General features: G+C 45.3%; 1 protein-coding gene across 5 annotated transcripts in view; it reads right to left on the reverse strand.

Annotated features, from left to right (window-relative positions):
* RCC2 (regulator of chromosome condensation 2) overlaps window positions 1–12901 on the reverse strand; it is a 96139-nt gene that overhangs the window by 38379 nt on the left and 44859 nt on the right. For all 5 annotated transcript variants that reach the window (XM_029578580.1, XM_029578583.1, XM_029578579.1 and 2 more), the window contains exon 7: window positions 1766–1880. In XM_029578580.1, the coding sequence (XP_029434440.1) occupies window positions 1766–1880 (115 nt within the window). The remainder of the gene's footprint in view (window positions 1–1765; window positions 1881–12901) is intronic.

The raw sequence follows: 12901 nt of genomic DNA on the forward strand, positions 1-12901 counted from the left end.
GAATCCAAAACGGCCACCGTTCCCACGCTCAGCGGGAACAGACCTTCGGCCTCCTGCAGGTCAGCTTTTGGCCCCCCAGACTGACGCTGCTTGGAAGATGCCGCCGCAGCCGCTCCCAATGTATCCTCCCCTCCAGGGAGTCATCGGCAACAGCAGCCCACACGAGAAAGGCATATGAAGCTGTCTCCACACGCGGAGCATCAGGCTTCCCTCGGCATGACCAGGTGATGCATCGACTGCGCAGCAAATGCCTGAAACAGGAAAACCGGCCCCGAGAAAGCCGCAAAGAAAATATCAGTCCCCCGAGCCGCACAACACTGCCTCTGTAAAAATTTTTTTTTTTTTTTAAACTTTAAAGAAGACAAAGGCACAGAGACAAGAAAACATAGCCTAAATAGTGGCACAGGCGTCTCCTCATTCTTGTGGAGGTGAAAGAACTGGACCACCAGCTTTCAGCTCCGGTGATGTCCAGAAAGGAAATTAGGGTCTTCAACCCCTGCTCATCTACCTCTACAATCAGGAGGGATGGTCTTACCAGGACCTGCCAACCTCCTGGGAGAGAATCTCTGCTTGAAGCAACTGAAGAATACTCTCTTGTAATCTATTTTTCTTTTCTTTTTTTTTTTTTAAAAGGTTCAGAACTGGAGGTTTTGCACCTCCCCCATCTGCTGGAGACAGAGAAATACTGACGATCTGCAGGTGCACACCGGGTTAAGAGGCAGTGTCTGTGAAGGTTTTTCTCTGTCTCCATCTACTGGAAGGGAAGCAAAACTCAGGAGTCTGGACTGATCTGGGTACGTAGAGGGAAAACCCAATGGCAACCTCCTTCAAGTGACACTGGGGTTCTCACTACTTCCAATGGAAACACAGACTCTCTTCACCTGCTAGGAGACAGAAGAATACTGCCAGACTGTAGGTGGGCACCAGCCTAGATATAGGCGGAGTTTGGTTTTGTAAACGTCTGTCTCCATCTGCTAGAGGGGGGGCAAAACCCAGGAGTCTGGACTGATCCTGGTACGTACAGGGAATAACCAATACATTATAAGATATAAGCATTCAGATAATTTATAAACAAACAATGAAGCTAATGTTTATGTCACATTACCCTGGAGATTTCCATGAAGTAGAAGTCAGGTAGTACCTGACAGGTGAACAAGGCTACAAAAATGGGAAAATAAAATCAAGCATTGTAATTTGCCAAACAGCATTATGTGATCACATCCAGAAAACCTTTAATTCAGAGTCAACATTGTTACTCATCATTCAATAGCAAGGCAGTGTCAGCATCATTTAAAAGACTTGCTTCACTGAAATTTCAATTTTAAAAAAGTTGGGACAAATCTGAAAACCAAACTGAGCAGATTAGATGGGCTCTATCTGCGGTTATATTCTATTTTTTTCAATCATTTGTTTATTTGGGCCCAGTCAAATTTATTAAGAACAAAAACACACATCAGAATGAACTAAAGAATTTCAACGCACATTTAGTGTTGAAGGGCTTTGATCTTGTTTCCCATTTGGAGGAATGAAATCCTTTAATACACCTTGTAACGTTTTTGCTTCTGTCATTAAATTCAGGGCATCTTTTACCAGTTGGTTGATAAATGCTAGCTAACGATTTTTCAACTAGGCACTAAAAATATATATACATTTAATTCTCTCCCCCTTGCCAACCATCTGGATATCAGAGGCTGGTGGGCATTGTCTCATTTCTTTTATGCCCAAATTCTGCAGTCAGTTTAACTGTTAAATATAACACCCATACCCAGCTGTCCATATTCAGGGCACCCAAAAGAGTAGAGGTTTCCTTTACAATCCATAATCATGCTGAACTCTGCTCCACAGGATACTTTTGTGATTGGTTGGCCATTGTACAGTATCTAAAATGGAAGCATAAACAACTTTAGAAAAAAGTGTCATGAAAGGTATTGCTTATGGTCTAATCGCAATACTCAAAACATATGTGAGAATCCTACATTAGTAGGAGCCATATAGAGAACAATTTTCAAAGAATTGTACACGTGCTTATAAAAGTAAAATAGTGTGTTTGAAAATTGCCTTCCAAGCATTCAGCAATCCCCACAGTGATTACTAAAACCTTCAGCTCACAGATCTGCCTACAAAGACCGATTCACTCAAATCCTGCTAATTTCCTTTCCTTTCATCCTGCCATACCAATCCAGATGAGTGGGATACACTTCCAAAAACTATACGTTTTCTATGACATCACTCACAGTACATGAGCTGGTGAAGAGGTAAACCTTGTCATTATAACTTTGTCAAAGCTAATCAACTGAATACTCATCAGAACACCAAAAAGTAATAACTTTTATAAATTATCTTTTTAGAAATAGGACTTGCTCCAAGGCTCTCTCATTTACTCTCCTTCCCATTAGGAAGGGAAAGCCTAAATAAAGGAAAGGACTAACAGATCCTACTCCCTTTTGTTCTCCCAACCAATAAACCACTGTAATTTCTGTATTTTTGCCAGTCTAGACTGCCCTGAGAGGAGTCTGGACTTGTATGGCAGGATTCAAGGAAAGGAGATAATCAGGTAAGATTAAACTTCTCCTTCCTTAACATCCTGCCCTACAATTCCCTCATACTCAGCGGGAAGAGGTTCAGGCTCTATCAACACTCCTGCCCTGGAGACAGCATAATTCCTAGCCCAGATGTCCAAACAGTAAAGCTTGGCAAAGGAATGCAAGGACAAAAGTCACCACCTTGCATATATCCTGTGGAGGGACCACCCTAGATTCAGCCCAGGATGCTATCAGTCCTGTCATTGAATGTACACTCAGTCCTTCAGGAAGTGGTAGTCACTGGTTAATATATGCTACACAATAGCTTACTTAATCCATCAGGCAATAGAGGACTTAGAAGATGCCTCACACTTATGAGGCCCATTAAATAGGACAAAGAGCTGTCCAACATCCGAAAGGAATTGCTCACCAAGGCAAGTGAATGGGAAGGGAAAAGGGAGGGAGGAACTAGAAGAGAGGCGAGATGGGATCTCAACCTACTGTTGAGGGCATTAGCATAAGCTTCATTTGATCCTATTAAAAAGGATGTTCCCAAGGAATAGACCTTGAAGGCTATCTTTCTGGTGGCGAATCTGTTCAGTGAGATGCATCTCAGAGTTATATACATCCAGTTTATGTAGTTGTCTACTCCATCCTTACATTCCATCCTTACATTCCTTCGATCTAAATATCAGAAAGGTTTTTACCTTAACCAATTTCCTAAGACGATCATAAGTAAGAAGAGGAGCAGGGGAAGAATCACTACTTTTTACTCTGAAATCAACAAATGCAAAACAGATTCTATAACCCTGAGATGCATCTCACTGAACAGACTGCCACCCGAAAGATAGCCTTCAAGGTCTATTCCTTGGGAGCGCCCTTTTTAATAGGATCAAATGAAGCTTATGCTAATGCCCTCAACACTAGGTGGAGATCCCATCTCGCCTCTCTTCTAGTTCCTCCCTCCCTTTTTCCCTTCCCATTCACTCACTTTCAGTCATTCATCCTCTTCCTTCTCACTCACACCCTCACGTCCACTCGCCCTTTTTCCTTGTTTCATTCTCACCCTTCCCCGTCACTGACCCACTCCCTCCCATTCCCTTCCCTCTGTCACTCACATAGTAACATAGTAATGACGGCAGAAAGGGACCAATGGCCCATCCAGTCTGCCCAGCAAGCTTATGGTAGTATCTGACATTCCATGCAGGAACATAAGAAGTTGCCATTCTGGGTCAGACTGAGGGTTGCCATTCTGGGTCAGACTGAGGGTTCATCCACTGTCTACCTGTTTCCAATCCAGGTTAAATCACCTGGCAAGTATCCAAACATTAAAAAGATCCCATGCTACTAATGTCAGTAATAGAAGTGGCTATTCTCTAAGTCAACTTGTTTAATAGCAGTTTATGGACTTCTTCAGGAACTTATGCAAACCTTTTTTAAACCTAGCTACACTAACTTCCCTAACCACATCCTCTAGCAATGAATTCCAGAGCTTAATTGTGCATTGGGTGAAATTTTTGTTCGAATTGTTTAAATGTACTACTTACTAATTTCAGGGCGTGCCCCCTAGTCCTTCTATTATCTGAAAGAGTAAATAACTGATTCACATTTACTGTTCTGTCCTCTCATGATTTTAAAGACCTCTATCATATCTCACCCCTCAGCCGTCTTCTCCAAGCTGAAAAGCCCTAACCTCTTTAGCCTTTTCTCATAGGGGAGCAGTTCCATGCCCTTTATCATTTTGGTTGCCCTTCTCTGTACCTTCTCTAGTGCAACTATACATCTCTTTTGAGATGCGGTGACCAGAATTGCACACATTACTCAAGGTGTGGTCTCACCATGGAGAGAGACAGAAGCATTATGACATGCTCCCTTTTATTCACCATTCCTTTCCTAATAATTCCTAACATTCTGTTTGCATTTTGACCACAACAGCTCACTGAGCTGACAATTTCAATGTATTATCCATATGACACCTGGATTTTTTTCCAGGGCAGTAACAAAACATTGTTACAGCATGGGTTATTTTTCCCTATATGCATCATCTTGCACTTGTCCACATTAAATTTCATTTGCCATTTAAATGCCCTATCTTCCAGTCTTGCAAGGTCCTCCTGCAATTTATTACAATCTGCTTGTGATTTAACTACTCTGAATAATTTTGTGTCATCCACAAATTTGATCACCTCACTTGTCATACCCCTTTTCCAGATCATTTATAAATATAGTGAAAAGCACCGGTCCAAGTACAGATCCCTGAAGCACTCCACTGTCTACCTTTTTCCATTGAGAAAATTGACCATTTAATTCTTCTCTGTTTCCTATCTTTTAACCAGTTTGCAATCTACAAAAGGACATCACCTCCTATCCCATGACTTTTTAGAAGCATCTTATGAGGGACTTTGTCTAACACCTTCTGAAAATCCAAATAAATACACAATTTCTCACAGGACAAGCAGGATGGTGGTCCTCATATATGGGTGACATCACAGGATGGAGCCCAATCACGGAACACTTTTGTCAAAGTTTCTAGAACTTTGACCAGCACCTACTGGGCATGCCCAGCATGGCACTAAACCTGCAGCCAGCAGGGGTCCCCCTTCGGTCTTCTTTTTTCCGTGTAGCAGTAGCCAAGCGGGATTAAGGAGCTCCACAGAAATTCCTGACAGGAATTTTCCTCACGGAATTACTAAAAACTTTCATACCCCACAGGGGTCCCCCTCTCGAATTTTTGATTCTGCCGTACTACGATAAGTCTTTTACCCATTTTTTGGTCGATTCCCATCGAGTTTGGCCCTTGTGGCCTACTGGCCGTCGACCGCACCGCGGCTCAATTTTTCAGAAGCCATGGCGTCGGGGTTCCGTCGGTGCCCGGACGGTACTCGCACCATGTCCATAACAGACCCTCAAAGTCTGAGTAATGTGCCTTGGATGTGAGCAGGATGTCCTGACTTGCGCCAAATGTGCCTTAATGACACCAAAAGGTCGCAAAGCCAGAATGGAGAAAATGGAACGTCTCTTTCTTTCCAAACTCCGACACCATCTATTGCATTGACGTCGTCCGAACCAGCGCCGTCCACTTCTCACCAGCATCGGGCACTGGCCAGTGACCGTCTGGCGTCGACGACTTCCCGGCCATCGACTACCTCTACTCCCCCTCAGGATCGAGGGGATCGTAGAGAGAAACATCGGCATCGACACTGAAAGCCTCAGACCATCGATGAAAGAAAATCATCGACTTCGCCATCGTCTGAGCCGCCATCAAAGAAACCCCATCCAGAAAAGGCATTGAACCTTTCTGGGACCGGGTCACCGAGGCAACCCTCACCTGGACGCTTTTCCACCGATGGATCCCGGATCACCAATGGTTCCGGTACCTTCCCCCACTTACTCTTTCATCGGGAGGAGAAACATCGTTCCGTATTCCTCCATCGGGAGACCTGCCGATGCCTCAACCATCGATGCGGCCATCGGCGCCACCGATCCATCCTTCGATGCCCTAGATGCCTGCACCGGTGCACTCGATGCCTTCAGAGCCTAGAATAGGACCTTCAGGAATACCAACGTCCCATCCTTCTCAGGTTCCTAGAGGGACAGGTGCTGATCCCTATGACACCTGGACTGGTGATTCATCTCAAGACACCGATGATTTACCATCTCCTCCTCCTACTAAAAGCAAGAAGCTTCTCCTCCAGAGGACTTGTCCTTCATAAATTTTGTGAAGGAAATGTCTTGAGTTGGTTCCCTTCCAATTACAGACTGAGCAAGATGATAGGCACCAAATGATGGAGCTGTTATAATTCCTGGATGCGCCCAAGGAAATAACCTCCATCCCTATTCATCAGGTCCTTTTGGATCTTCTCAAAAAGAACTGGGAACACCCTGGTTCGGTAGCTCCATTCAACTGAAAGGCAGATACCACTTACCTAGTCCAGTCAGCCCCAGGGTTCCAGAAACCTCAGCTGGATCACCAATCTGTGGTTGTAGAATCTGCCCAAAAGAGGGCACGATGCTCAAAACCCCATTCTTCCTTCCCCCCAGGTAAGGAGCAGAAATTCTTGGATGCCACTGGCCGACGTGTCTTCCAAGGATCAATGCTCATCTCTTGGATTGCCTCTTACCAGCTGTATATGACCCCATATAATAGGGTCTTATTCAAGCAGATACAGGACTTTGCAGAGTCCCTGCCTCAACAATTCCAACAGCTTCAAACCCTGGTACACAAGGGTTTTGAAGCAGGGAAGCATGAAATAAGATCCTCTTACAATATCTTCGATACCGTTTCCAGGGTAACTGCAGCTGCCATTTCTGCAAGAAGATGGGCCTGGCTTAAGTCTTCGGACTTGCGCCCTGAAGCACAATACAGATTGTCTGATCTGCCTTGCATAGGAGACAATCTGTTTGGCGAACAGATCCAGCGGACGGTGGCGGAACTCAAGGAGCATCCTGAGACCCTTCGCCAATTCTCTCTGATGCCTTCTGAGTATTCCTCCAAACAGCCATTCAGGAAGGATACTAAAAAGTCATTCTTCCGTCCAAAGAAGTCTTATCCACCACCTCTAGAAGTCGTTCTATGAGACCTTACCAGAAGGCCCAGTCTCGTCAACCTCGGAAACAAAAGCCGCAAGCAGCTCTTCAGCCTTTTGACTCCTGCATAGAGAGCAGCCAGCTTCCACTGCCTCAGATACCAGTGGGAGGTCGATTGTGCCATTTCAACAACAGATGGCACACAATCATCTCAGACCAGTGGGTCCTTGCCATAATCTCTCAAGGTTATCACCTGAACTTTCTCTCCATCCCACTGGATTCCCCACCTCGGCTGACGTGGGGAACATCCGTCCACTCACCGCTCCTGGAACAGGAGGTTTCCCTCCTCCTCCAGTCCAGAGCAATAGAACCAGTGCCCTACTCCCAACAAGGCCTAGGATTCTATTCCCGGTACTTTCTAATCCCCAAAAAATCAGGCGGCGTTCATCCAATTCTGGACCTACGTGCCCTCAACAAGTACCTCCAAAGAGAAAAGTTCAAGATGGTAACCTTGGGTTCCCTCCTTCCTCTTCTGCAAAGAGGAGACTGGCTCTGCTCTCTAGACCTCCAGGACGCGTACTCACACATTGCGATAACTCCATCTCATCGCAGATTTCTGAGATTTCTGGTAGGCCCTAGGCACTATCAGTACTGAGTGCTGCCATTCGGCCTGGCATCTGCACCACGAGTCTTCACCAAGTGCCTCGTAGTAGTAGCAGCCTTCCTCAGGCCTCAAGGTGTTCACGTCTACCCCTATCTCGACGATTGGTTGATCAGGGCTCCCACTCAGCAAGCTCTCTGTCGTCCCTACATCTCAACTTACATACTCTGATTTTGCTAGGATTTCTCGTCAACTACGCGAAAACCTGCTTAGTCCCATCTCAAACTTTTGTCCTTCATAGGGGCAGACTTAGACACCTTTCAAGCAAAGGCATTTCTGCCTCGACAGCGAGCTCTCACTCTCATTTCTCTCGCACACCAGCTACAGTCTCAGCACCGCTCGACTGCACGCCACTTCCTCATCTAACCTGTACTGAGAACATGGCATTCTCAGTACAGGTTACCCCAATGGCCTGCTTGGCCATGAGGGTCATGCAATGGACTCTAAGGTCACAATGGACTCAATCTGTCCAACCACTATCGACCATTGTCCACATCACCGACCCACTTCGTCAGTCTCTAGGCCTAGTGGAAAAATTAGATCAATCTCCAAGGCCTATCCTTCTAGGCTCCAGACCCTCAAATAATTCTCTCCATCGATGCTTCCAACCTCGGCTGGGGAGCACATGTTGCCAATTTGCAGACACAAGGATCTTGGTCTCCAGAGGAAGCCAAACACCAAATCAATTTTCTGGAGCTATGAGCAATCAGATATTCTCTCAGGGTGTTTCAGGATCGCCTTTCCAACCAGGTCATCATCCTGATTTAGACGGACAACCAGGTGGCCATGTGGTACATCAACAAACAGGGAGGGACGGACTCCTACCTACTGTGTCAGGAAGCGGCACAGATATAGGGGGAGGCCCTCTACCACTCGATGTACCTCAGGGCCACCTACTTGCTGGGAGTGGACAATGTGTTGGTGGACAAGCTGAGTCACGCCTTTCAACCGCACGAGTGGTCCCTCGACCCCACAGTAGCGGACTTAATATTCCAACATTGGGGTTATCCCCACATAGACCTCTTTGCGTCACCTCAAAACCACAAGGTAGAAAACTTTTGCTCTCTCACTCACAGCCAACATTCACAGCCAAGAGATGCGTTCTCCCTCTCATGGGCAACCGGTCTCCTATATGCATTCCCTCCACTTCCGCTTCTCTCAAAGACTCTCATGAAGCTACGTCAGGAAAAGGGAACCATGATCCTGATAGCACCTCACTGGCCACGCCAAGAGTGGTTTCCAATACTTCAGGACATCTCCATTCGCAGGCATATTCCCTTGGGAAAGGACCCGCTTCTGATCACTCAGAACGACAGGTGCTTACGCCACCCCAATCTTCAGGCCTTATCCCTGATGGCCTGGATGTTGAAAGGTTAATTCTTCAGCCACTCAACCTTTTGGAGCCTGTTTCCTGTGTCCTGATTTCTTCACGGAAGCCTTCCACGAGAAAATCTTACCTTTATAAATGGAACAGATTTAAATCATGGTGTTTTGCTCAATCCCTTGATCCTTTTACCTGTTCCACCACGAAGTTTCTAGACTATCTCTGGCACTTGTCAGAATCAGATCTTAAAACCTCTTCCATCAGAATGCACGTCAGTGCGGTAGCTGCCTTCCATAAAGGTGTTGGAGATGTTCCTATTTCAGTACAACCCCTTGTAACATGATTTCTGAAGGCCTTGCTCCACCTCAAGCCTCCATTGCACCCTCCGGCCCCTTCTTGGGACCTCAATCTGGTTTTGGGTCGGCTCATGAAACCACCATTCGAGCCTCTCCAATCCTGTGATCTTCGTTATCTCACATGGAAAATGATTTTTCTTTTGGCAATCACATCCGCTCGCAGAGTTAGTGAGTTGCAGGCCCTAGTTTCCTATCTGCCTTACACTAAACTTCTGCACGACTGGGCAGTACTCCGCAATCACCCTACGTTCTTGCCTAAGGTAGTATCGGAGTTTCATCTTAATCAATCCATTATACTACCTGCCTTCTTTCCCAGGCCCCATTCCAATCCAGGAGAACAGGCTCTGCATACCCTTGACTGTAAACGGGCTCTAGCGTTCTATCTAGACCATACAGCTGCCCACAGGAAAAGCACTCAATTGTTTGTCTCTTTCCATTCCATCAAATTGGGGCAGCCTGTGAATAAGCAGACTCTCTCCTCCTGGTTAGCAGACTGCATATCTTTTTGCTATCAGCAAGCAGGCATTCCTCTTCAAGACCGTGTTAAAGCACACTCTGTCAGGGCCATGGCAACTTCAGTAGTGCACCTACGCTCGCTGCAGCTTCCTGATATTTGTAGGGCTGCTACCTGGAGTTCTCTCCATACCTTCACAGCCCACTATTGTTTAGACAAGGCTGGAAGACAAGATTCCATCTTCGGCCAATCTGTCTTGTGCAACCTTTTTGCAACGTGATGTACCAACACCCTTCCCGCTGCCCGTTAGGGTTCAGGATGCCCTCTACCAAAAATTCCACTCCAGTTGTTGTGCCTGCTGCATGTCTTTGGGTACATTTGGTGCACACTCTGACATCCTCAGCTCAATACTCACCCATATGTGAGGACTACCATCCTGCTTGTCCTGTGAGAAAGCAAATGTTGCTTACCTGTAACAGGTGTTCTCACAGGACAGCAGGATGTTAGTCCTCACGAAACCCACCCGCCACCCTGCGCTGTTGGGTTAGTTACGTTTTATTTTATTTTTGGCACTTCCTATAGCTATAAACAAGACTGAAGGGGGACCCCTGCTGGCTGCAGGTTTAGTGCCATACTCGGCATGCCCAGTAGGTGCCAAAGTTCTAGAAACTTTGACAAAAGTGTTCCGTGATTGGGCTCCATCCTGTGATGTCACCCATATGTAAGGACTAACATCCTGCTGTCTTGTGAGAACACCTGTTACAGGTAAGCAACATTTGCTATCTATTAGTTTACTTTTAACCACATCTATTAACCCCTTCAAAAAAATGTTGCACATTTGTGAGGCAAGATTTCCCTTGGGTAAATCCATGCTGGCTGTGTTCCATTAAACTATGGCTTTCTATATGATTCTCCGAAGGGTAGTAACTGCCACTCTGGGCAGTTACCTCCAAGCCTTACAATAAGAGTAGTAATATTTACAATCAATCAAAACCAAGTAGGGGGTACACACAAACTTCCTCTTTTCTCTCTCATATCACACGTTCATTTACATACACATACATACACACACACTTATGTACCCTTCTAGCCTCTCTTCTTCTCACTCCCCTCATAAATGTTTGTTCAGATTCTTGAAACCTAAAATGTGATGCAGGCCTCCCGTTTTTGGGGGGGGGATGAGAAGTAACGATGCGATGGAGAAGGTACAGAGAAGGGCAACCAAAATGATAAAGGGGATGGAACAGCTCCCCTATGAGGAAAGGTTGAAGAGGGTAGGGCTGTTCAGCTTGGAGAAGGGACGGCTGAGGGGGGATATGATAGAGGTCTTTAAGATCATGAAAGGTCTTGAACGAGAAGATGTGACTCTGTTATTTTCACTTTCAAATAATAGGACTAGGGGGCATTCCATGAAGTTAGCAAGTAGCACATTTAAGACTAAATCTGAGAAAATTCTTTTTCACTCAATGACAATAAAGCTCTGGAATTTGTTGCCAGAGGATGTGGTTAGTGCAGTTAGTGTAGCTGGGTTCAAAAAAGGTTTGGATAAGTTCTTGGAGGAGAAGTCCATTAATGGCTATTAATCAAGTTGACTTAGGGAATAGCCACTGCTATTAATTGCATCAGTAGCATGGGATCTTTTTAGTGTTTGGATAATTGCCAGGTTCTTGTGGCCTGGTTTGGCCTCTGTTGGAAACAGGATGCTGGGCTTGATGGACCCTTAGTCTGACCCAGCATGGCAATTTATGTTCTTATGATGTGGGAACTAATTCTACCGACCTTCTTGCTAATAGCGATCTATCTGCAGGAGCTGCAAATGTTCACTATTTTTCTTCTAAGAAATTCCCGTTCGCCAGGCACAAAACCTGACTTCTTGAACAGCAATCTGCTGGAAAAGAATACCAGCAAGTTGAGGTCAGTATGGCACCCTATACAGGGAAATGTCAGCAACCCACTCATCTGGACTTGTCAAGCAGGATGAAAAGCAACTATACTTTCAGTACTGCAGTACTGCACAGCTATACAAATTAGCATGACTATCCCAGAGACTACTCACAATACAATCGATATACATTCATATCTGTACCACACATACTTCTGTATACATTATTCAGTATTTCTTCACGCTATAGAAATTCTACATACATTTCAACGTTTATACAATTTATTGCACACAAATCATCAAAACCTCAAGTTTCCTATGGCAGTTCAAGGGGGTAGATTCCTTGACAATCCAGAGCACATTTGCACAAATATGAATTATTTTGCATTACAAAAATAGTTTTGCAACTTCACTATCATTTATTTTGCTGTTTTTGGAATTTTATGGCTGGGGGATTTCAGGTATCAATATTGGTGAGGAAAGGATAAGTATGGCAGAAGGAGAGAAAGGAAAATGCATTTGGGGATGGGGAAAGGTTCTGGTGTCTTAAAATAGCAGGAGATGGTGCCCACGTCTATGGCTCCAGCCCCTCCCCCGGACTTCAACCCCTTCTCTTCCTTCCTTTCTGCACTCCAGGTGCCTTTTCTCTCATCCCAATATGCATACACACCCCTCCCTCCTCCTCGCCTCTCTTTCACACATCATCCCTCTCCCCCCTTCTGACATTTCCAATCAACTGAAGTCTTTGGCACTGCATTGGGAAGGAGGTGGGACAGAATGAATGGACTTAATGGCCCTCGTCTGCTCTTATATTCTAGGACCCTAAAAGAAACAGAGTTGAGAGGCTGCAGTATTACAAACAACCCACCCTTGGGAGCAGAGGCAAGGGAAGAATTGATAAGAACAAAACAATGGATGGATAAAGAAAGCACAACCTAATGATACTGCAGGCCAGGAGGCAGCTGAATGGGAAGCAGCAAGTAAAACCCTCCAAAAACTATTGGCAGGTTGGTGGTAGCAGAGTACTTCTAGTAAAGTCTATGGGGACATAGTAAGCTGGTAGTGGATTAAGAATAAAATTCTTTATGCTTATTTACCCAGGAGGGTAAATAATCATGTAGAAAGAAAGCTAAAACTGACTGTTATGGAGTGATATCCTGCAAGCAAGACCTGCT

Source organism: Rhinatrema bivittatum, chromosome 15, assembly GCF_901001135.1.
Source record: "Rhinatrema bivittatum chromosome 15, aRhiBiv1.1, whole genome shotgun sequence".
In the NCBI taxonomy this organism is placed as follows: Eukaryota; Metazoa; Chordata; class Amphibia; order Gymnophiona; family Rhinatrematidae; genus Rhinatrema; species Rhinatrema bivittatum.